The sequence below is a fragment of the Vigna unguiculata genome, chromosome 7 (genome assembly GCF_037176805.1).
Source record: "Vigna unguiculata cultivar grain cowpea cultivar isolate G323 ecotype 2 chromosome 7, ASM3717680v1, whole genome shotgun sequence".
NCBI classification, from domain to species: Eukaryota; Viridiplantae; Streptophyta; class Magnoliopsida; order Fabales; family Fabaceae; genus Vigna; species Vigna unguiculata.
Window position 1 is genome coordinate 33,012,612 of NC_140798.1, and position 25,955 is coordinate 33,038,566.

The window sequence follows — 25,955 nt, forward strand, 5'->3', positions numbered from 1 at the left end:
TAACTCGATGGAAGTTTAATAATACATGTTAGTTTTGTAATTGTGAGTTTAAATATTGAATAAAAATAAATAAGATGAAAAGTATTAATTCAAAATAATTAGGAAAAATCATCATTGGCGTATTCTTACCTTCACCATCAGACAACTTATCTGAACTAGAAAGTACGATGACAAACATTATTATTTGAAGAAAAGATAGTTTGATCGTATGAAGTGAGTTGAGTTGAGTTGAAAACGGTGAAAATGACAAGGACTACACATTTTTATTTATAGAAAAATCTCAAGCCACGTGGCAGCACTATAAGCGTTGGATCCTCCACCCTTCAACGGTCCAAATGACGTGATGCTTTACATACCGCTTGACAGGTGCGAAATATGAAGCGTTAGATGCGAAAAGTGAAGAGTCACATCACTAAGCACACGGGGTAGATTCCAAGATCTCCGAACGACAAACGACACATTAAACTCTTTTCGCTTCGACCTTCTTTCCTTGCTCAATACTTGAGGGGTTTATATGGACTGGTTGACTAGCTAAAGACTTTATTGGATGGACCAATCGACCAGTCGAAGACCTCGCTTGAGGTTGGATGCTCAAGGACAATTTTGAGTAGTATAATATCAAAGAAGTTATAAAACACTACACTCAAAGTTATCTACATTATTGAATAATTGGTCGGCCTCAACAAACCCCCATCGATTGAAGCTACTCGAGTGACCAAGTCGTAGGCATACGATGTAGAACAGATCTTGTTCTTGATGTAGCGATCGACTAGCCCTGAACGTGGCGATCACAATGAAAATGAAGATTTGTAGGTCAACGATCAACTAGCCATTCAAGCTGCAATGCTCGATACATATCACTACGATGTGGCACACTTTCAAAGATTATGAATATATATGTCAACGATCTGACAGTCGCCTCAGCGAACGTCGAACGGTAACATAGAAGTCAAAGATATAGTTGTAGGGACGTTTCTCTCACATTTATTAAAATAATCAGAATCTCTTTAACAAGTATACTGATTGACGACGACCACCAAACAAATAATAAAAGAATCAAATAGACGATCGAAACATTACGATTAAAACGAAAAATAAAAGATTTAACAAAATTATTTAAATAGACATTACATCCCTCTACCTGAAATAAGTTCACATAAATAAATTTATTTATTATCTACGTACATGCTCGTAACTTATTAATATAAATTTCCGAACTTTTACCTTTCAAAAATCTTACGTTACCTTGTTTTGTTGGGAGGTTGTTACGATGATGTTCCATGTTTACGGTCCGACCAAGCATGATTTGTGAATACATCAACACAAAGCAAAGGCAAGACTTAACTCGTATTTTGGTGGGCCCTGGTCCATGGAAATGTATGTATGGTCATTCATTCATATGGGTCATGACCTCCCTGTCGGTAGCATGCATTAATTATATTCCACGAGCTTCACACGTTCTATATGTAGGTTTTCTGAGTTTCGTACTTGTTGAATTAATTCCTTTTTTCTCAATATTTGATTAATTTATTTTATTTTTTTAAAATTAGTTTTATTTATTTAAGAAGAATTAATATAATTATTATTTTTTTGTAAAAATGTAATTTTAAGCTTTTTTAATTTTTTTAGTCACCGTAACTTCATAATTATTTTAGTAGATAAATATAAAATCATTTAGACGTGATTACCTTTTATACTGTGTTAATATTGATTTAATAGAAAAATTCAGATTAATTTTCTAAATAATATAAAAACTAAATAAAAAAATCTGAAAAATCATATTCAAGAAAAAATCTATTAAATGATTTATACCTTTACATTTTTTTAACTACTGCAAACTCTTTTCTCATTTATCCCCTTCAAATTGAGACAGTTTGTCATAATAATTTTGAAATTGAAAAAATTATTAAATAAGTGTGTAAACTTCAAATTTTTTGTATATTTTATTATTATCATAGCTCTTAAAATGAATATTAAGAAAATTGAATTTATTCTGTTGTCAAATTTTCAATGTGAAAGCAGTCCTAAAACTGCGGTCCACAATCTTGAGGGAATGATGCAGAGGACATGATGGAAGTCATAAGCAATAAAGGCATGGACAGAGACGTGACACGTGGCAGTGAACAATCATGTGTGGGGCGGTGCATGGGCTATACATTACCGACTAATGTTGGACCGGAGATCCTGGAAGCGGTGCCTAATATTGTGAAATGGTAGGTATGATCTTGATGCTTACAACTTTTACTCGTACCTTTCACTTATGACTTTTTCTCTTCTTCATTTCAAACACCGTCTTATTTTTGTTGGAGATCTTATAACTATCTCTAGAATTAATTTATTTTATATAAATTAGTGTTAAATTTTATTTTATATGTTAATTTTTTAAGAATGAACAAGTTTAAAGTTCACTTTATTGAACATGTATCTTTTTATGTTTTGTATAGAGTCAAGATTTTCGACATTTTTTCGAGTTTAAAATTAGATATTGATGGATAGGGATGACAACGGGTCGGGTTGACTATTGATAGTGTCTACTCACGAAAAAAAATTCGTTGTTATCCGTTCGTTTACCTGTCGGGTATCCGTTTAAAAAATATTCGCAAATATTTTTAAAATTGCAGGTACTCGTGGATATCCGATACCCGCAAATATTTAAAAAAATATATTTTATAAATTTTTTAATATAAAATTATAAAAATAAAATATAAATTAAATTAAATTATAATTATAATTATAATTAAATTTGACATAATAAAATATACTGTTAATATTAATTTTAATTAAATTTAACTTAATAAAATATAAATTAAATTTTAATTTTAATTTTTTGCGGTACGAATAGTATGATACCCGCACCTGACTCGTTTATAAGCGGGTATTAAAATATCCTTTACCTGCTATCCGCGAATAATAAATACCTGCAGGTACTAACTATCTGCCGCGAATTTTATCCGCGGATATTCGCGGACACAAATATTTTTGCCATCCCTATCGATGAATGATTTAATAACGACTTTTAATATAATAATAAATGACATAATAAATGTAATAAATAATAAATCTTTTGATATTAACAAATGTCAAATCTAATTATAATAGGTTTTAATCTTTATATTAGGTTAGAAAATAGATTTTAATAAGTTTAATATAACTTTACAAAACAGATAACCGTGTAAGATGATATTTATATTTACTATATATATATATATATATATTATAAATTTGTCTTATATTTAATTAATCTGAGATACCTAATATTACTGTTAGAAATTAGACCATTTATAAAATCAGTGTAATTTTAAATAAATTTATGTACGAACAAATTTTCAAAACATTATAAAGATTAATAAATTATACTTAATCAATACGATTCACAATAAGAAAAATTATGATTCTCCTACATAACTTCAAATTAAAGATCCTAAACTCTTATGTGTTTTATGGAAGCTTGAACATTTCATAAGAAGTTGGAATGAATGGAAGAAGATAATGTAAGAAACAATTTTCCAATTGAGTGGAATATACTCTTTATTCTTATAAATGTATAAACCAAGAAAAGTTGAGGCTTTGATAAACATAAAAGTTTGCACACATGTTGACTCCATTAGTGTACACGAACACACCCTCTGCCAGATGTTTAATGTTTTCTTTGAATTTAAATATTAGTTAATAAATTTAAATATTTATTTATAATGATTTTGTGAACTTAGTACTTGGTACGTCAATAAAGTTTTCAACCCACACATATAAAAATGATATCAATCAATTCATGAATGAAAGATCCATGCACATGGCCATTATTTTGCATATATTTTTTTAATGTCATCAATTTAATAAAAATATATTAGTAAAACAATATATGTTTTACTTAGAAGATCATCATGTGACTAGACTTTGAGCTAGGTCTGAGATTGCAATAATTTATATTAATACATAACAATTCACCTCCTAAAGGAAGAAAAGACTTTTGAATTGATGTTGAGTTGTGGTTAGCATGAATGTAAAAAATAAAATGACGAAGTAAACACAAACGTCTTCTAATCACTGTCACGATATAGTGGAGATTAAAGACAATTACTTTCATCTCAAAAAATAAATTCGTCTAAATGAATAATTGGTTTTAAATGTTTCTTGAATTTACTGATGGAATTTTAAATACATTAATAACGAATTTTCGCAATCGATAAAATAGTTTTCTTTTTTTCTTCTTATAATAGAAAAGGAGTAAATTCATAGATCATAAATACTTATAATGAATTAAAAAGTAGAATTTGAGGTTGAAAACTTCAGACATTGAAATGAGCAGGAATTATTGATTGGATAGTGAAGGAACGAGATATATAATTACATAAAGAATAGAATTGTCGATAGTGTTTTGGTAGGATCAATGCTTTCCCAACCACTGACAATCATAAATTAACCCTTCTCTCACCTCAATAAATAAATTAGGTATAAATACACATTTGGTACCCAAACTTTTTCGGAAAGTTCAATGTGGTACCCGAACTTTAGGAATGTTCAATTTGGTACCCCCAATTTTCTAAAGAGGTTCAATTTGGTCCTCTCCGTTAAGTTGGAGTTAACACCGTGTCCATACAGGACACGTGTCAAGCCATGAAATTTTTATTTTTTTTTAAATTTTTTTTTAAAAAATTAATTTTTTTTTTCAAAAAATTAATTTTTTTTTTTCAAAAAATTTAAAAAACTGCCACGTGTCAGTTTATCATCGTGCCACGTGGCAGCTTACAAACATGACACGTGGCAGTGTAATAGTTGTTTTCAATTTAGTACCCCAATTTAAATTTTTGGTTCAATTTAGTACCCAAATTTTTTAAAATGATCCAATTTCGTCCTTTCCTATTTGAGACCAAATTAGTAAATAAGCTTAATTATAATTTATATAAACATGTTAAAATAATTGTTTTGAATTTATACATCAAATCACTATACCTAAATACTTAAATTATTTTATTTTTTTCATTTTAACCTTTGTAATTTTTTATACATGAAATTTTTTACGATTGTAAAAAATAAAATAATTTGAATATTTAGGTGTAGTGATTTGATGTATAAATTCAAAACAATTATTTTAACTTGTTTATATAAATTATAATTAAGCTTATTTACTAATTTGGTCTCAAATAGGAAAGGACGAAATTGGATCATTTTAAAAAATTTGGGTACTAAATTGAACCAAAAATTTAAATTGGGGTACTAAATTGAAAACAACTATTACACTGCCACGTGTCATGCTTGTAAGCTGCCACGTGGCACGATGATAAACTGACACGTGGCAGTTTTTTAAATTTTTTGAAAAAAAAAATTAATTTTTTGAAAAAAAAAAATAATTTTTTTAAAAAAAATTAAAAAAAAATAAAAATTTCATGGCTTGACACGTGTCCTGTACGGACACGGTGTTAACTCCAACTTAACGGAGAGGACCAAATTGAACCTCTTTAGAAAATTGGGGTACCAAATTGAACATTCCTAAAGTTCGGGTACCACATTGAACTTTCCGAAAAAGTTTGGGTACCAAATGTGTATTTATACCAATAAATTACTTGCTATCATCAACTCATTTGTAGCTTTCGATGCCAAATTTTAGAGAAATCTAAATATAAGTTTAAGTTTTATATTGATTAAAAATAGAGAGTAGAATATTATATAAGGATAAAGATTCATAAATTTATTGTTTTAAAGTTTGAAGTTAAGAGTCGTGTCAATGTCTTATGTGGTTGGACTCAGGTCTCATTGATATTGTGTCTTCCCAATGAAATTCTCTCTGTAATAATGGTTAAATCCGGTTCAGACGAGTGCAATATGATTTTTGTATCAAAAGTTTTCTTGACAAAGATTCTAGGTATGCGTGTCCCATTAAAAAAACAGTAGTACAGAATAGAACAGAAAAAGAATAATTTTCGCTGAAAGAAGAATGTACTAACGTGGTTGAAGGGACTCAGCCTTAAAAAAATTGTGTCTCTTCAGGAAAATTCTTTCTGTAAACCTAACAAAGTTATAAATTTATTCAAGACTCACCTTCACACCGTAAGAGCAGCTAAAAAAAAAAAGATGATTTAGTTATATTATGGTGTGGTTATAAAATTTGAATAAATAAGTTAAACATCGTATAAATGAGAAGAACTTATAAAGCTTACTGTTGGGTTAGATTAGATATAAAAAAAATTCAAACTTATTGAGTGTATTTCCATCACAATAACGATTGAGATGAAATTTTGCAGCAAGTTATGTAAGTGGAAGTTCGAGAAAAGGAGAACAGTAACACAGTGTGCATTGAGATGTAGTGGTGATGGGTGTGTTGAAAGAGGAGACATATGTGGCCAAGTTGGGTAGCAATAGAAAGAACGATAGTTCATTCTGAATATTGGTATGTTTTAAGCCATGAATTGGTGGAGAAATTCAAATTAGAGAAGTGAAAGGTTTTGGTCCACACACCGCATTATAACTTCATTTAATGATTGGAGTACTAAAGTCTCGTGTAAAATGTGAAACATCTAAATTGTTGAATCATTCTTCCACGTCGTCATGTAACGTTAAAGCTGTTTTCCATAGATGGTCAAACACATTACGTGTCAACCTTTTTCAATAATTATTAATCTATCTTCACATGCTATTCAAATATCATAATGAGTTTAAGATGTAAATAACAAAACATTTACATTTTATCTTCTTCACATAACTAAAGAATTTGAAAAACAACATCTTATCTTACATTCTAAGTTATAAAAACTTTGGTTTTTCTTAAATAATGGTTAGCCACCTTGTTTTAATTATAAACTTTTTTTTTTTTACATATGACTCTACAAATCTTAGAGTGAATAATCTCATGATTCAAAATAAAGTTTAAGTGTTGAAGCTACTTTTCTATTTATAAGTATTTCAATTACAAAATATAAATTCATTTTTCTTTTGCTAAAATATCTTTTAAATTACAAGATTTATTAATTAAATAATTTTTTTTTATAAGACTTAGACTCAATTTATAGCCCTATAGATTTTAATTGATTTTTGGAAGTTCTATCAATCTTCAAGTACCGGATCGAATTTTTAACTATTTAAATAATATAAAGTAAATTATAAATTATGTGTTTGAAATTAGATCATTTATAAAGTTGGTACAATTTTAAACAAATTTTATCAATACGAACACATTTTTAAAACATTACAAAGATGAATAAATTATACTTAAACAACACGAGTTTACAGTAAGAAAAATTATGATTCTTCTACACGACTTCAAATTAAACATCCTAAACTCTTAAGCTTTTTTATGGAAGCTTGAACATTTAATAAGAAGTTGGAATGAAAGGAAGAAGATAATGCAACAAAAAAATTTCCAATTGAGTGGAATATACTCTTTATTCTTATAAATGTATAAACCAAGAAAAGTTGAGGCTTTGATAAACATAAAAGTTTGCACACATGTTGACTCCATCAGTGTACACGAACACTCCCTATGCCAGATGTTTAATGTTTTCTTTGAATTTAAATATTAGTTTATAAGTATTAAATATTTATTTATAGTGATTTTGTTTATAGGCGCAATAACTTAGTACTTGATTGGTACTTCAATAAGATTTTTCAACTAACACATAAAAAGGATATATATCAATTTATGAATGAAAGATTCATGCACATGGACCTTATCATTCATATATTTTTTTAATGTCATCAATTAATATATATATATATATATATATATATATATATATATATATATTAATTAGTAAAATAACATTTTTACTTAGAAAATCATGTTATTAGACTTTCTTGAACTAGATCTAAGATTACATTTTATATTAATATCTCACAATTTACCTCTTATCACTACTCAAAAAAAACATTTTAGCAATCACCTATTTCGATCGCTAAAAGACTTAAAATTGATCGCAAATAATTTAACGACCAAAATTATGTAGTTGTGAAAACTCTGGTGGCAAAATCATTAGCGACTGAATTAAGTGTTGGTCGCTAACAACCACCAAAATTTCGGTCGCTAATATGTCGCTAAAATGATTAGTCACTTTTTATTATAGAGACCAATTTAGCCACTAAAATTTTAGTGGCTAATTCGATCGCTAAATGATTGTTTGAAGATGGATTACGTAGTACTTCCGACGTTCGTTTGAAGAAAATTAAGAGCAAGGGAATGTGATGATTAGTGGAGATTTATCATTTTTTCGATCTCGCGTACTGGGAGGCCATTTGAGCTGATTCACTAATGAAATACAATTTTACCCTCTTGGTTAAAGAACTGAACGAATCTGTGTAGGCGTAAAAGTGAGAGATTCAATCCCACCTCAAATGGAACGGATCTATGTGTGCGTGAAAGTGAGAGATCCAATCCCACATGACAAGGAACAAATATGTGTGCTTTAAAAGGAGATGATTTAATCCCGTATATGCAGATTCAATCCAAATTACATAAACTTTATGTTACCATGGATCCTATTTGGTGGCTGAACCTTGTTTTTCTTTGTTAATTTTTTTTTTCAATTTTACTAGTTAGAAAAATTTAAACAATTTTTTTTACTCATACTAATATCAATTTATTCTAATTATTATATAAAGGGCAAAATAGTAATCTCATCAATACTTCTATTAAAATATATTTTTTAATGTATCACATCAATCAAATTTTTCACAAACTTAACTTTCAAATCTACTCACAATCACCTCTAAATTTCTTAAAAAAAATAACACATAATTCATTCTTAAATTCACTTCTTTTTTTCTCAAATCCTCTCTATCAAATGAACATGACATTAAAGTTGAAAACACTTTACTATGCTAAAGTTTCGTGTAAGTTGTGAAAGATGCGACTTTATTATTTTACTAACAAATAAACTTGGAATTATTTAATTAGAGAATACAAAACAAGCGAGAAGATTCAAGACATAAATTTTAAAATTGATAAGAAAATGTGCATCGCAAAAGTCTCCAACAATTAAAAAATACTTAAATAAATTGTTGATTATCGGTAACAAACTTAAAACGTTAGAAAATGAGTTTCAAAATTCCATACTTGTTAAAAAAATTATCTTGATGATTCAAAAAGATACAAAACATTTATTGTTTAGTTGGAAAACACAAAAAATATACGTATACATTTACTTTGATGGAAGTGATAGGACAAGATAGAAAAGTTTGTGAATTGTTATATATGTTCTTCTTGATATTATTGACTTCATACTCTATGTAAAAAAGAAAAAGTATGATAGAATATAAAATAGTTATAATATCTTAATTTTAATTTTTTAAATCTAAATAATAATTAAAGCTATTTTTATCTCAATGCGAAATATTCTTTTAAAACTGAAAAAGTTTTTAAAAAATAATTTAAATGAAAAATATTAACCGACAAAACAAAAATTATATAATTTTATACAGATTAAAAATATATTTAAATTTATATTTCAAACTGTATGTTTTCTTATTTTCTGTGAACTGTCTTATCTAATTAATTAATTAATTAATTTTAGTTAACTAGTATATGTATAATTTTATTTAACCAGTATAATATGTAGAATTGTTATTTACAATTCTTTTTTCAGTGATGTCAATTTTTATTAACGTATTTTAACAATTTTATAAACTGTTAAAAGGTTTTTATACTAGAAAGTAAACCATCGTGCTTAATTCATATGGTACGGTTTTTTAATTTATTTTTATATGTCAAGACAAGTATTGTTTTTTATTTAATTTTAAGAGGGAGGGTCTCTTGATCAAGAGAAGTAAGTTTAAAATCAAATCAATAACCTCAACTTGCAATACTTATTAATAACCTTATGAAAAGAATCATCTTACATAAGAAAAAAACAAATCCCAGACCAATAGAAGAAGAATATATATACAATTTCCTTCACAATGAACGAAGCCTTATCCCGTAAAGAAAAAAAAAAAAAAAAGAATTAGTACTGTACAACATATATGAAGGTTGCATGGCATATTCCCAGCAATTCTTCTGGTGATCGAAAACAACATTGGATCCTTTCTCTTTCAGTTTTCGAAACAAGATTCATCGTAAAGATATAACATCAATCAGATATAACATCAATCAGATACGAGTTACATGAATTCTTCTCTCTGAGTCTCCAAAGTAGCATATTCAATGATAGACTTGAGGAGCAACATAAAACTCGCTCTCCATAAGAGCTGGTCTAAGATCTTCCTCACGCATGAACTCCAAAGGAAAGGAAACAAGGTGTCCCTTCACACACTTCAACCTATCTATCGCCTCTATTCTTTTCATTTCTCCATTTTCATGGCACACCAACTTATCAGGGGCTATTCCCATATCTATCGTCGTATCACCAACTTTTTCTTTCAACTCACTCATGCTTTGCCGAAGTGCAGCTCTGCATATTATTCTAAACTTTGTTACTTAACAACAAAAGGATAAAACAATACCAAAAACAGGATATTCAGAGACCCTACAAGAAACGGGGAAAACTCCACATACCTTGAGTGTATTTCATCGTTGGGAATGCAAGCAAAGACCTCATGGTATATGCTTGCATTTTCCTGCTCATCCAAAAACAAAGTCAACATGTCACTGTATCATGTTTGTTGATGAATAATGTTTGTCAAAGAAAAAGAAATGCTCATTTATTAGAACACAGGGGCTTAAAAAAAATCAAATTTTTGACATCTTGATTGGTTACGATGTTGTCGAAAAGAGGAAATACACAAACCAGTGAGACAAAATCTAACCTTTGCAGTTGCTGACCACAAGTCCTTGTAGGTTGTATCTACCACCGGATCACTGATTTTACTGATCTGTTACGAGAAAGAGAATATTGTTAAGAGGGTGTCATCAAGTAATGTAAACAAATGAACATACAGACCAAGCATGTGTTGGTGAGATATAGCATAAAGACCAAAGTTTTATCATTTTGACTAACCTCTCCGGTATGAAGACCAAGGTGTTCAGACCACAGGGAGCAGCGGAGGCTATAGGAAAATTTTCCAGCCTTCCATGGCTTTCCATTCATCAAAGATTCAACATATTCTTTATCTTCTATAAGCACTCCAATCTGGTTTATGAAAACTATTAGAATTGCGCGTGCTATAAGAAATAGCTGATTAAAGAGACAAAAAGCAGATATCAATTGCACCTCAGAGTCTCTTAAACCAAGCAAACTGCGGTCATTTATGTTCGATGATCCAATAAAAGATACACGATCATCAATTATCATCAATTTACTGTGCACATACACCTGCAAAGATATGGGAAATATGCATCAAACAAGAAAAATATGTGGTGTTAAATCCTTATTATAAAAGCCAAAAGTTGTTTCATTATATATTATACCTGACTTGTAGCCACAGGACCATTTTCATAGAGTCTACCATGAGATCGTAAACCGTAGAAAGAAATATAATCATGAGTCTTAGGACCAAGTACAGTTTCAAGATTGTACAGTATCGAGTGCTTTTCTCTAGAAATCGTTCTATACTGCCAATGTGTTAAGGCTCTCACAGTAGCAGCACCACCATCATCTAGACCACCCTGTTAATAGTTCACAACAGAAAACGATTGAAGACTACACCAAAGAGGATTTATGTTATAAAACAAAGGCAAGTTACATTTACCTGGAAGCCAGGTAAGAGGGGAATCACTACTATAACTCTAAAGTCTTTCTGTTCTTTGTGGGCTTGCAAAATACGCCTATATAGAGCTTCCAAAATACGGTTCTGTATTGTGTCATCCCCTGATAGACCTGATATGAAAAATTGGTTCTGAATGGAAACAAAATGAGAAAGACAAAAAGGGGGAAATGGGTACAATGTAAGAAACCACTATAATAACGTACACTGTAAGAAACCAATCAAACCAGAACTTAATACTAATTGCCATAAGGTATTTTTTGTATGAAGGATTTGCATTCTTGAGGTGCAGTTCGTAAAATAATCTCCAAATACTTCTTTTCTAAATATGACTTGGAGATGAAGAATTTATATCATGACTTTGGATCTTGATCTTATTTGACAATACTCAACCAACACAGTATAAAAACTGGAAAATTAATACCTGACAGACTAATGTATTTAACACATAGTAACCCCAAAGGCCAAATATCTTAAGATACTGAAAGGAAAAGTGTATAAAAATAGGAGTTCCTCACAATTAACTTACCTCAATGTAGATAAAATGTTTTGCTTTTTCAATAAGGGAACAATATGCAGTGTGAATGCTTTCTTCAGGCTGGCTTGTTCCAGCAGACCACTGGCTGACACTTCTGATTACCTGTTGATAAAGAGAAACTAATTGTTCCAAGAAAGAGAATATAATTGTTCTAAGAAATAGAAACTGTTTGAAACTAATTATTCAAGCATCATAACTAACCTGGCAATGACAGGTGGTGCGTGGACCAACTTGTCCATACTCCAAAATAGTGTCATCATTGGTGCCTTCTGGTGCTTCCCACCAATCATCTAGAACATCGGCAAAAGATTGTGCTCCCAAGAGTAAAGGAACAACTTCATCTTGAAAACCTTTGGTCTGTGTGTCTGAAACTAGAGTTTCGTCCTCCTTCGATGGAGAAATTTGACTAAAATTTGTATGATCTCCATTTGAAGTAACAATTCCATCAGCTTCTTGCGGTAAAAGTAGTGGTATATCTTGCACTGGAGACTCTGAAGAAAATGAATCTTGCTTCACAATTTCTTTCCTCTCTTCTTCATCTTTCTTTTCTTCAATGTCTATCTCTCTGCTTCTTCCCATGTAATGAGGAAGGACCATGTGATGGTGAGGCATAAGTAGAGGAATTTCATGTTCATTTGGAGCTTTGGTTCTCTGTGATAAGATTCGCCATGTAAGATAGCGCGGATACAATAATAAAAAGAAAATATTTGAGAATAAATAACATCATTTTGTATACCTTAGCATGGTTCCAACGTTGGACAAAATGACGAGCAATGTCACGACAGGGAGGTCCCCAAAGAGCACAATGGACATCGTGCCACGGCATACGGGGATATTTCTCACGATTCAATTCATCTTTCATGGTGTCTTCCCACGAATTTGGCTCAGATTCCCTATCAAAGTACAAAATTACAGAAGAATAATACTAGAAACTTAGTATAGCATCCTATGAAGACCAGACACGGACATGGACACAGACACTAATATGAAGACCAGACATGGACACAGATATGAAGAAACGTCCAAGTTGAAAAAATGTAAAACACGGACACAGCGACAAGTCTCAAACATATCTAAAGGAATTACAATGGACCTAGAGTATAAGAAACTTGGACCTTTTCTTCTAGGAACATATTCAAACACTGTTTCACAAAAAAATCTCCATGTTTTTTTAAATGATGAAAATTGGAAAAGAAATACCTTGGGTTGTAATAGTCCTTTCCAGGCCATATTACAGAAGGGCAGTCACCCACTTTATGTTCAGGTGTGTCATATCGACCAAAGCATAAATCTAATCCTCCAATATAGCAAATCTTGTAATCAATAATTACAAGTTTTTCATGGTGCGACCTATAAGAAACCAAAATTAGTCATCATATATGCCCCAAAAAGGTCCACATAAGAAGATATTCAAACTTCCTTTTTTAAATAATAGTACATACCATAAATACACACGAGCAGCGAAATGATCTGGATAGCGCAGTACCTTCACATTCTCATGAATTTTGAGCAGTCTTTTCATACTGTACAAGCTGTTGATTTTCAAAGCTAAAGAAACCTCCTTGTAGAGAAGCACATAGATCTGCAGAATCATTTAATGGCATAACATAAGCATAATTCTATTTGTTATTATTCAATCTTGTAAGAATTCAGACAAATGCAAAGAAAATGGACTATATTGATGAGAATAGAATGTGTACCTGAACCCCTTGCTTTGCCTTTTCTTCTAGTAAAGAATCTAACCGAGAGGTAGAAAAACTATCAAAAGGTCGCCTCAGATATAGCTCTGGGCATAGCCACCAGCCCGTGATGAAGATCTGCAACCAGTTTTCATTCTCTTGTGATTAAAAATTGAAGGGTTAAATGTGTTTTTAGTCCCTGAACTTTGATCCGAAATTGAAATTTTTCCCTGTCCGAAACTTTGATATATTTTGGTCCTTAAACTTAATAAATGAATGGATATAGTCCGTTTAGTCCAATTAAATTAAATTTTGTTGATATGTCAAATGCATTTTCCAGCAGATACTGACGCCGAAACGGGTCAAACTGTGTAAATCACTCAGATACTAGTATGTAACGTCGTTTTACATGTCAACAAAATTTAATATAATTGGGCTAAAAGTACTGGATCCATTATTTTTTAAAATTTAGGACCAAAATGTATCAAAATTTCGGACAGGAACGAAAAATACAATTTCACATCAAAGTTCAAGAACTAAAAACATAATTAACCCTAAATTGAATTAGGAAGCCAAAATAACTTTATATATATACTCTAGATTAACAATATTAACAATGGAAACATGTACCTCTGACTTTGCCTCTTGAATTGAAGTAGCAATAGCTTCAAATGCTGCATGTCCATCAACAAACCATTGGGCTTGGCTCCCATCTTCTGTCAAACCTCTTATGGGAGCAAAGGAACCAAAGCGATGACGACAACACCAACCTTCAAGAGGTCTCAGACTAGCTTCGTTTATTGCAGCAACCCAAGCTTTTACTTTAGGACTACTGGTAGTTCTCAACAATATGCTCCTATTTCCACTAGTAACCTATTAATAATTTCAAACAATTCCTAATAAAATTTTGGCAGCAAAAGCATTTATAATCTTGAAGAGACAATTTTTACTACCTTGAATGAATAACGCAAAGGATTGCGTCCTTTTATAGGATCAGCTAAATATGCTTTGGTCCCTCCAACTCCATCAGAGGAAGGGAGGATATCAAAAATAATTATATCCAGTGGTTTGTTGCTGAAGGGATCATCCAAGAGGGCCAAAAACCCAGGTTTCAAAACAGCCCATACCTATGTGCAGACAACAATTTCTAGATTAAAATTAAGATTGAATGAAAAAGAAAAAAAAGTTGTCAGAGACCATATATAACCATAAAGAGGCATTTCAAACAAGGAAGGTATTATATGTTAGGTTTACAGAGGAAGAGGAGGTTTGAGACTTGAGTCCAACCACATAAGACATTGACACCATTCTCAACCCAAAACCTTAAAGTAATGAGTTTATGAGTCTTTATCCTTATACAGTGCTCTACTTTCTCATTTCTAACAAATATGAAACTTAGACTCACACTTAGATTTCTAACATTATATATACAACCCAAAGGTCCAATTGATCAGTTAGTTTATTTCAGTCCACAAACTGTACCTGCATTTTAGTTCCCAATAGTATGCAACCATAAAAACTCAACTAGCTATTATCACCAAAAATAAACTTCTGAAGCAAACCTTCTTCCAGCTGTTATTACAACAACGAAACCAATTGCACGGGAAACATGATACATCCAAATCCTGTGAAATATTTGACAAATGCTTCACCATTACAAATCCCTCTTTCAGTTTTGGACCATACTCCTGTATAAAGGATAGCTTGGAGACTTCCAAAAACCTGCAGACCTATAATCCAAAACCATATGTTACAAAAGATAATTTTAGCTCTGGAGAAGTCACATTAGGTACATGGTAAAAGTTTCCTAATTATACATACAAGTGTAGAAGATACTGAAGGAAAAACAGATTTATGGTTTTCTCAGAAGGTCTGCTAAGAATTATCTAAACAAATCCAACAATTACCAACTCCGAAGTTTCATTTGTTACCTCTTGAGAATTCACAATATCCAAGTTTTCTAAAAAGTGATTCAAGTAACCCTGCATTGCGACTTTGGCTCTATCTGCAATTGAATGTTGCCCTCCTAGTGATGGACGAATTATTGGTAGAGCAGCAACGGATGGAACATATCTTTAAAAAAGACCAAATTAATGAGTACGGGAGCGCATTGAAAATAGTAGAGAGAAACACACTTTTATGTATGATCCCAATAAAAATTCTATTTTTAATTACTTAAACCATTTAGCAAATTCAAATACCTGTTTTTAACACTGTCTTCATGAAGTAAAGGCACAGCTCCATCATCAGGTTCTTCATCTTCATGCTCTATTACCGTTTGGTCTGCTATTCCCAGGTTTTGGAGCCATTCTTTCAACTTCACGAGTTTTATTAAGATAGAAATTAGGCTGAATCATATATGTCAAATATAATGAAGGAAACACCTCAAGTTCAAGTTTATTAATATAATTAGAATCACAACATCTAAAAATTGTCTTCTTTGATGTTTGATAGCTCCGTACAAGACAAAGCTACAGAAGACTAAAGAGAACAATATTTCAAATGCAATGACTTTAATGATGTCACTAAGTAAACTTGAGGGAGGAGCAAAAACTGAACTATTGGCAATATACGAATAACGTACAAAGAATCAGGTTTTAGAACGTAAATGTGAATGTGTGAGATTAAGGAGGTGCTAAAGATTAAATGAAAGAAACAACGTTGCAAAATGAAAGCGCAAACCTGCTCTTGCCTGTCATGAAAATCTTCAATTATTGCACGTTTTCGCAGACAGAACTGTAAATAAAGAAGTTGTGATGCCTTCTTCACTAGAAGCCATTTAAACTGAAATAAAAATGTAACAGTTACTTAGACATTATAGTTGGGATGTTGGATTAGAACCACACCACTTCACATCATAATTCAATACATAAAAAGCTTATAGTCTACGTGTAAAGTGTAAATAACTGACACGCATATAATTTATGAACTAAGGTTTTACAACATCGAGACCTGAGCACAATTAAAACGGATGCATCTATCTAATGGATTCAGCAAGTGGCAATACAAACAGAAACCACCCAATTGAAGATCATTTGGCAAAACAAAACAAAACAAAACAAAACCAGATATTTTCATTCGTCTTTCCCACTCAAATTCGCCAAACAACATTGGACAGCTGAAAAAAGAATGATATTGACGAGATCACAAATGCCATGATGGCCAATAACTTGGACCACAAGCTTAAAAACTATGAAAAGAAATCGAAAAATAAAAATCGTTTGCACATAAAAAATGAGATGAAAACTAGAAAGAAGCAAATGAGTATGTGAGAAGAAGCTTGTGCCTGTTTGTACTGCAACTGAATGGTATATGAAAGGAGGATTGAGCTAATGTCTCCGGTGTCTGGTCTCGACACGGAAACGACGGTGGCCTTCGGCAACTCATCGAAAATCCACACCGTTTCGCCGCATCGCCTGACGGAGTTAGAAGTTGACAATGCTTCCGACGGTGGAATCAACGGCTCAGACGACATGGGAAAACGTGGGAGATAGCTACTTCCCAGGTTGAGTTCAAAACACCGTACTTTGTTTAATGAAGCAAAGACAACTGTGTTGCGGGTTTTATAGTTTCTGTCAGAGGTTTCCCATTCTTTACTTTCCCTATGCGTAACTCAGGAATATTTCTTACTATATTAAATTTTGGAAAGTAATTGATAGGTTTGTTTAACTTGTTGAATCTTCAGATAGAAAAGAAAATTAAATAAATTTATTGTATAAATTGGAATTAACTTACATAGAAATATTTTCCATTTTTTCCACGGTAAGTTTTATAACACCCTTGAGTTTCATGGAGTAAGAAAAGCAACGGAAACCATATAAGTCGGAGTAAGCAACAAAATCTGATGATGCAACTGAAAAAAGGACAAAGCTTTTAATGTAGTAGCTCTGATAGAAATATGGGAATTTTTTACTTTGTATGTTTCTGATTAGGCCCCTGAAAGAGTTATTGTGACTTAACTTTTTGTCCAATAATGGAGAAGTGAAGAAAATTGGTATATCCTTGAGTTTGGAAGGGAATATCCAAGTTTTGATGCTTGTGAGTGAGTATATGCCAAAATGGCATATGATTGGTATTGTTTAATAATAACAAATTGAAGCTAATATTAGGTTGATTCTATATTTTCCAGAATAAAGAAGCCAAGTCAAAATCCGAAAAAATAGGATTGAAGCTTATTTATAAATTGCGGCGCCGAGTTATTTATAGGACGAAAATAGATTTGTAAATCATTTGGTATTTTGGTTTGTGTTTTCGACTTTAGTAGTTTGCAATAATGTAGCCCTAAAAATTAAATGAAGAAAAATAAAATTTTGTTGTTTGGTATCGTGGAAGAACAAAGTAGGTAACAGAGTTGAATAGAAAGAAACAATGGCTGGCAGTGGCAGAGTGGTTAAAACCATGGATTGGACAAAATATTGATATTAGGTGCATGAATCATATAATGTGTCAAAGTCATGATTACATCATCTCACTGTCGAAAATTTTTTAGTTTAATTTTAAGTTAAATATGTTTTTTTAAATATTAAGTGAATTTTAGAATTAGTCCATTTTAAAATTTTGAATCAATTTAGTTTATCATTTTTCGAAATATGTAAATTTAATTTTTTTAATCAAATTTTATTAAGTTTATTTGACATTTCAAGCGTGTTTTATCATAGTACCAAAAATGTGTCAAACAGTATAAACAACTCACATACAATTCTAAAATGTGTATGAAACATCAAATAAACCTAATAAAATTTGATTAAAATGACTAAATTCATGTATTTCAAAAGATGAAAGACTAAATTGGTCTAAAGTTTCAAAATAGACTAATCCCAAAATTCACTGAAAGTTAAGGGACCAAAAACATATTTAACACAATAATATATATGATTTAAGAAAAATTGGTGCAATTTTATATAAAAATTACTAAAATAGATGTATTTTTACAAAATTGCAATAGGTCGTGCTTAAAAATAAGTATTCAAAATAAAGAAGTTGTGTTATAATGCATAACTTTTTTTTACTTTTGTTGGAGTTTTTTTTTTTTCTATAATCTTGATGAAGTTGTATTTCAGTAGACAACTATCTACTTTCTTTTCTTTTACTTTACATAAGTATAATTAGGTATGTCGATTTCTATTTTTTTTTTTCTCAAGTTTTCTTACTCCAAAAGTCATCTTTGTCTTGGGGTATTGTTCTCGAATTGACATATGTGAAGGTAAATAGCTTATTCATATTCGTTAACTTAAATGTATATTCTTTATTGATTATAAACAATGTTGTAATATTTTAAAGTGTAATAATATAGTTTAATTATGATATGTATTGATTTTTCTGGAATTACACTGTAATAATTCAATTTAGTTACAGATTACAGGGAATATAGATGAACTTGAATGAAATTAACGAAAATAGGCATAATTTTACACAGAAATTATTAAAATGGGTACATTTTTAAATCACTTTAATTTTGCTTAATTAATTTTAAAATTTTCAAGGAATTCTTTGCTTATATACATTTTAAATATTTTTTTATAAAGATATTAGAATAAGCCAACCTAACTCATACAATTGAGATAAAAACAAATAAATTCAAAATAAGACTCATTTAAGAACCTATAAAATAATAAGAGTAAGAGTGACCTTAAAAATAATATTCAATTATTTTATTCATAAAAGTCGGTATATAAATAGAACTCTTCACTAATCAAGTTTCATTTTATAAGAATTACTATTACTCTAAAACTTTTTTCTAAATATTTTCTCTATTTTCTCTCAGGATCTCAAATCTCTGACTTTATCCTTCTTATGCTCGAAGACGGGAATATGTTACTCTTGGTGTTGAAGTCTACAATTCTACCCAGTCTAAATCTTGAACAGAGTAAGTTCATCTTTTGTTTTATTTTTTTGAGTTTTTTTAGCAAATTTGTTGCATGTGAGGGTGTAGGGGTTTATGTTTCTTTTGTTAATTTTTTCAACAATTTATGAACTCTAGTAGACCTATTAGTAAGATTTGAACCTAGATGAAAAATGAGTGACTCTGTATCAATGGAATATTATCATCCATAAATAACGAATTGATGTGGTATATTCAAATAATAACATATGAACAATAAAAACTAGTATTTTAATTGAGACTAGAATTCCTAAGGAAGAAAACAGATTTATGAATGAAATAAAATATGCATTATTTACATACAATAGTATTTGGATATTAGATACATGATTTCATAAAACCATATGATTTTCCCGGCCTAAATAAAGTGGGTTTTTCATGAAAAAGATTTGTCTAAACATGTTCTATTGGATACGTATAGGAGAAGAACACCGAATTAGATTTTCTTACAAAATGGATAAATCAGAACCAAGTCAAGATGATACGAATCAACCTCTCATCTGTTCTTATGCTAAAGATCTTACCACAAAAATGAACAAATTGCATGTGATGTTAAAGAGCTCAAGGTGAATATCTGTTTGGTTATGATTGTAAGAGTGTGTTTTGATCGTTAATAAGGGTTTTTTTTATGTGTAAGTAGAGCAACCTGTGTAAGGTAGAGCCGGTGTGAAGAATCTTTGAGTTTAGGAGCATCTATCTATGTAATGGAAGCAAGTTTTAAATTTAAATATATTGTTGTATGATGAGTTGATTTGTGTGTGATGCAATAATGTTATAATTTGTTGTATAGAAAATTATTTGAAATGATATTTCTAAATGAGTGAAATTTGAATTGATCTGTTACATGTAGTAGGAATGAAACTGTGTGATTTAGTTTAATTTGAGTAAAAGCCTATGTAGTATGTTGATCTGTGCTAGAATGGTTGAGTTATTAGATTTTAACTTTGCTTGATTTAGTTTGATGTGTTGAACATGGTTGTGTTAAGATTGGTATATGAGTTGTGAAATTGAGAGTGAATGTGAGGTTGCATCTTTGGCTTCTAATGGTCCTTTTAACTGGGTTGCTGATTTCGGTTGAGATAGAGGATAAAAACACCCACTAGAGCCCAAGTTACAATCAAATATGTAAATTTATGTCTCTTTTTTATGTAGACTCGATGAGCAAACCTTCATAGAGTGAGCATTAAAAATAATTACAGAGAGCATAAGGATTTTTCACTCGTTGGACAAACTTGATTTAAATTCGCTTGCAGGGCCTAAGCCATTTGGTGAGTGAATGAGTCGTTGTGCGAGAGTGAAATTTGAGTTTTGGCAGAGAAGCAAGGGAGCTTGGTCTCTGAGCAAATCTGCTTTTGCTGGGCTAACTTATATGTTTTTGGTTTCAATACTTGACTCGTTGGGCGAGTCACCTAGTCGTTGAGCGAGTACATTCCTAGGTGTAACTCACTGAGTGAGTTTGTGAATTATGCAAGTGTTGTGTGAATGTCTGTGAATGTTATATTTAGTTGAAATTTTATTGTGGTTTGATATGAATGATGTGGAATGAGAAGGTAGTGATTCTTAGGATGGGAATACTACTTGTATGGTGATGAGGGGAGTGTATTGACGCCACAACAGAATTAAGAGTATTTTAACTCTAATAAGTATTGGACTCAAATAGAAAAAGATATTTAGTTGTGAGAGTTGAAGAATATTCTTATTTGTAGATTTGGTAAGAGATCGAATGTACTAGATAAGGACCTTATCATACTCTTGGGAGGGGTGTTGCCCGACCATCATACATAGTTATAGCTTCTGAGAGACAGGTGTGAGTTATGACAAGTACTCCTGAGAGGTCATATCAAATGTATATTGACGTATGAAAGTTTTGGCTGTTCTAGACTAATATAGTTGTTATTCTTGTTAGAAAAATTGTCCTATATATCAAATCAAAAGAAACTTATATACGTCGTTTCTCTTTTCTTAACATTTTGAATTATCTTTTAAAAATGAAATACGATAAAGTCATTAAATTCCAAAATGATAACCTAGAGAACTAGAGCGTTTAACCCAAACAACTACATCAATTTAATCAATAGATTATTTATATATATTGAACAAGTTTCCAAATTTGACTAAACTTCATCCTATATTGAGATATACCAGACTTCCGGGGCTATTTCACTATAGACATAATAAGCTGACCAAAGTGTGTTTCAGAAATCAACATCAAGTGAAGAAATCTAACATGTTTACAAATTTTAGTAATATTCATATAGGCCACAACATCAAGTGAAGAAGTAATAGAATAAAGGAATATGATAAATTCTTTTAACCGTTCCAGCAGCATAGTAACTCACAAGATGTTTGTGGTACATAAAGACACTTATGTATCAGCTTCATCGTGAAAAATGGACACACTGCATACAAGTTTTAGTTGAAGACCCAATTTCGACAGAGACAGTGAACCTTGGAAAGAGCAGCCATATAATCATCAGACCTGTATTAAAGAATGAATATGCACCTTTCATGTTCCGAATTTGCACTCTTTTCACTACCTAAGAAATGTGTACTTATTCAAAACCCTACCTTTGCCCATAAGAAGACTGGCATGCAGCAACTATGTGAATTTTAGCAGCATCTGTTTCATTCTACACATGAAAAAATCATTAGTATGAAGTTCATAAAGCAACTTCAACCCAAATAAAAAACATAAAAAGTACAAATCTTCTGACACAGAACAAGATGGCCGGTTAATACACCATATTCCAGTTGGTTCACTTTCTTCAACCTTGCAACTGTCTTACCAATTCCAAAAACTAATAACAAAGTGTGTAAACTAATGAATATTTCTCCTGTCTATTATGAGCTTCTTCGTTTATGCATGCATTTTTTGGTTGGAAATGAATCACCATGCATAGTGCCCATAAAGAGGAATAAAGCAATTGCAGGGATTCAATCCAAGGATTTTGTACCTTAAAATCTTTTAAACAATCCAATAACACACAAGAAAACCAGCTTCTTATTAACAAATTCATCATACAGAGAAGATCTTGTTGAATTCTTGCTAAGTTGGTAACAACCTTATAAATTGGACAACGAAAGACTCTGCACAATTATCATTTTAACAACATATACCTGATTTTTCCTTATGTAAAAATATATATATAGAAAAAATCAATTCTGTCAAATCACCATCCCCATAAATATTCCACCTAACAGAGTAAACAATAACTAGAGTTCCATTCGGATAATGATGTAAATCATTGTACCAAATAATAATCTCTTAATATTTTTAAGATTGGAAGTTGCAAGAATACCTGAGATTCGTAATAAAGCCCAGCATATAATGAAGCATAAAAATACTCACTATCTCTTCCACCAGAGAATGCAGCTACAAGCTAGACAGGTAAATCAATTGCCCGCATCAGATTGCCTTTACAGAGACAAGAGAAATAATGGAGTGCCAATAACATGACAAATAAAAATATTCCAGTGCCTTTGCAGAGAACAGAAAGTAGAGAATTACTGCAAACCTGTTTTAAAGTTTACAATACTGATTCTGATAAAATAACCAACGAGAAAATTTTAAGATTATACCTTACTCTAACTATCAAACACACAAAACTTTACCACTAGACAAAAGATATTATCGAATCCAAAACTCACATTAAAAAAAGTGAAACAAAATTAGGCTATTTGCACTTTTGGTCCTCTACTTCTAATTCTAAAAAAGTTCAAATTTTGACTATATTTTCAATTTGAATAATGTTATCTTCCTAGTTTTTTAATTGGTTGTCAGTGTGCTGCTGATGTGGTTAACAGATCCTTGATGATAAATATCAGCCTCAGAAAGTCCTCTATGCTAATTTCCTACTTCTTATTTACTCACTAAAAATAAGTGAGTTTTTCATTACACTCTATATTATAGTGAACTATTTGCTCTGTTTTGGTAATTTACTCGCATGGGTAGTTTCTAAATATTAAGACTATATATATAGTACTGTTTTGGAAGGGTGTGATATGTGGAAAGTTACAATGGGATCTCCATTAAAGATGTGTTGAACCTATGTTTAGGTGTTTAATGTACGTGTATATTTTCTGTATATGGGTTAGAGCACCCCTAGTATTCTATTATTGCTGATCAAAACAAAAATTATAGTTAATAATAGGCAGAACTGATGAGAAACAAAGCAATGCCTGCTTCAAGAGGACAAGCTCAAGTTAGGCATTTGTGCAAAGATAGGAAAGGGAGAAAAATTTACTTTCACCCCTAAGATTACACTTGATATCCTTCATCTTTTCAACATTACAACAATCTCCCTCTCTTCATATAACAACGATATAATCATGGGTGATCTATGATAACAGAAGGGAAATACGGTGCCATATTGTTGTATAAATGAAGCAGGATTGTAAAGTTGAGTAAAATGTTAGCGGATGTTACACATTCTGTCCTACGAAATATATAAAATTCGCAAATAATAGACCAGATTAACAAGTTGCCAACACAATCTTAGTTTAAGTATGAGAGGACTAGATTTGGGGAACCAAATTAAGAGGTAAATGTGCATGAAAACAAAAAAAAAATGGCATGCTTTACAAATGGTCAAGAACCAACAACAACTCTCCTAAAAGTAGCTCAAGCTATACGGGGGAGAATTAAGCATGGTTCTATATATAACAGAAATATATGCATACTAATGAAGAATGTAACTACAGCACACCTTTTCAGGATCCCCACCATCTTTGAACATGCTATATGCTTCCCGCATGACTGGCCTCGGGTCTATTCCAACCTAAATTCATTTAGAAAGATGATAATTATTTGCATATTCACACATTCCATTCTCATGTTTAACTTCCTAGTGGCTAGAGATAGAAGCAGCAACTTGCCTCAAGAAATCGCTTCCTTGCTTCATCCACTCCATACAACTGAGCTTCACACAGAAAGCACCATATGGACTCTTCCGTGTCATTTGGATTTTGCGCAACATCAAATCGAAACTGCTCAGCTCCCTCTTCAAATCTACAGTAAAAGGGTTCAATTCAGTCTCCTTTGGATAAACTCGGAGCACCACATTATTGTTGTGCTTGCTCACACCACACCTATTTTACTTTGTCAATAAAAAATTCAACAACGATCCTTTCCAAAGTTTAGCTAGAGAAAGTGTTATTAGGTGTAGTGTAAGTAAGTACCGATTAAGGTAGTAAAGTGACAAGCCCCTTTGCCAAAGATCTGGTAACAATCACAATATCTCATAACCGAAATATCAAAGTGAATTCATGAATCGTTTTCCAGAAGTGTATAAACCTACACGCCTTTTGACGAGGATCCAACTGAATTGCCTTGTCGAACTCCACAAGAGACCCCAAAACATCACCCTTAACAATAAATTAACTACAAAATGTTACTTGTACAACAATTCATAATGAACAGAGATAGACACAAAAAGTGTTACTGAATAAAATGTTGTATAACTAAAAAACTAAGCAGCTATGATACATGCTCAAAGTGGTACAAAATGAAAAAAAAAAAAAAAGTTGACGATGAAAAAGTATAATTGAAGAAGAAACCTGGCGGAAAAGAGACATTCCGCGTCGAATTGCGAGAACGGCTTCACGGCCATTGTTACCGGCGCCGGTGAGAGCGTCCCAGATGCCGGAAACCGAGGGAAGGAAAAGTCTTCGTGTGAGGTTCAAAGGATGAGTGAGAGAGAAGGGTTGTTTGGAAGACAATAGTATTGGGAATGAGGAAGAGTGGTGAAGAGAAGGAGACACCAATATGGAGGGTTTAAGGTTGTGGGAAATGGACATGAAACTTGACATGGTTGTGGTTGGAAGCTAAGATCAGGTGTCAAATTTTGTGACCAGAAATGCTGTCATCTATATATATATATATATATATATATATATATATATATATATATATATATATATATATATATATATATATATATATATATATATATGTATATATAGGTTAAAATCACTTTTATATTGATTTTGTATTAAGATAGATAGGCACTGATTAAAATCATAAAATAAAAGTATCATTGACATGCATTTGTCATAGTTATTTTAAGAATATACATGCACGTGGTGACTACCGTTACACTCCCTCTTACTATTAGTTGTATAAAATTCTATACCTAAAATATAAACAAAATGTGTCTACAAGTACTAAAAAGAAGAAGGTGAAAAGTAAAAGTGGGAAGAGAAAAAAATAATTATTTATTAAGAATACTAT

The 25,955-nt window shown here is 31.2% G+C and overlaps 2 protein-coding genes across 4 annotated transcripts; both read right to left on the reverse strand.

Moving 5' to 3' along the window:
* Positions 1-9,757: 9,757 nt before the first annotated feature.
* On the reverse strand, positions 9,758-17,491 carry LOC114189671 (phospholipase D zeta 1-like). Of its 2 annotated transcripts, none has more exons than XM_028078302.2 (20): positions 17,132-17,491; positions 16,528-16,629; positions 16,047-16,162; positions 15,777-15,918; positions 15,408-15,575; positions 14,799-14,972; positions 14,476-14,718; positions 13,867-13,983; positions 13,609-13,748; positions 13,367-13,516; positions 12,903-13,059; positions 12,368-12,817; positions 12,158-12,268; positions 11,614-11,760; positions 11,333-11,530; positions 11,136-11,237; positions 10,923-11,054; positions 10,732-10,797; positions 10,481-10,542; positions 9,758-10,376 (listed from the first exon to the last, which is right to left on the reverse strand). In XM_028078302.2, the coding sequence occupies exons 1-20, from the start codon at positions 17,318-17,320 to the stop codon at positions 10,127-10,129; spliced, it is 3,216 nt and encodes a 1,071-aa protein (XP_027934103.2). In that variant the 5' UTR covers positions 17,321-17,491; the 3' UTR covers positions 9,758-10,126. The 2 variants fall into 2 exon arrangements, with proteins under 2 accessions (XP_027934103.2, XP_085531620.1); XM_085675494.1 differs by having other exon boundaries at positions 16,538-16,629; positions 17,132-17,165.
* A 4,448-nt stretch (positions 17,492-21,939) lies between these two features.
* On the reverse strand, positions 21,940-25,581 carry LOC114192527 (Tetratricopeptide repeat (TPR)-like superfamily protein). 2 transcript variants are annotated; one of them, XM_028082275.2, is made up of 8 exons: positions 25,283-25,581; positions 25,024-25,090; positions 24,905-24,944; positions 24,602-24,734; positions 24,433-24,504; positions 23,026-23,099; positions 22,295-22,356; positions 21,940-22,205 (listed from the first exon to the last, which is right to left on the reverse strand). In XM_028082275.2, the coding sequence occupies exons 1-7, from the start codon at positions 25,532-25,534 to the stop codon at positions 22,326-22,328; spliced, it is 669 nt and encodes a 222-aa protein (XP_027938076.2). In that variant the 5' UTR covers positions 25,535-25,581; the 3' UTR covers positions 21,940-22,205; positions 22,295-22,325. The 2 variants fall into 2 exon arrangements, with proteins under 2 accessions (XP_027938076.2, XP_027938075.2); XM_028082274.2 differs by having other exon boundaries at positions 23,026-23,106.
* Positions 25,582-25,955: the final 374 nt, after the last annotated feature.

What these genes read in the sequence shown, in the direction of transcription:
- LOC114189671 (XM_028078302.2), bottom strand. Translation starts at nt 17,320, where the DNA reads ATGTCGTCTGAGCCGTTGATTCCACCGTCGGAAGCATTGTCAACTTCT. An exon ending in CCCTCTTACCTGGCTTCCAG is followed by an intron (nt 11,531 to 11,613) that starts GTAAATGTAACT and finishes AACTATTAACAG; the next exon opens with GGTGGTCTAGATGATGGTGG. An exon ending in TTGGTCTTCATACCGGAGAG is followed by an intron (nt 10,798 to 10,922) that starts GTTAGTCAAAAT and finishes TTCTCGTAACAG; the next exon opens with ATCAGTAAAATCAGTGATCC.
- LOC114192527 (XM_028082274.2), bottom strand. Translation starts at nt 25,534, where the DNA reads ATGTCAAGTTTCATGTCCATTTCCCACAACCTTAAACCCTCCATATTG. An exon ending in TCACTTTACTACCTTAATCG is followed by an intron (nt 24,735 to 24,904) that starts GTACTTACTTAC and finishes CTTTTACTGTAG; the next exon opens with ATTTGAAGAGGGAGCTGAGC. An exon ending in ATGGTGGGGATCCTGAAAAG is followed by an intron (nt 23,107 to 24,432) that starts GTGTGCTGTAGT and finishes TTACCTGTCTAG; the next exon opens with CTTGTAGCTGCATTCTCTGG.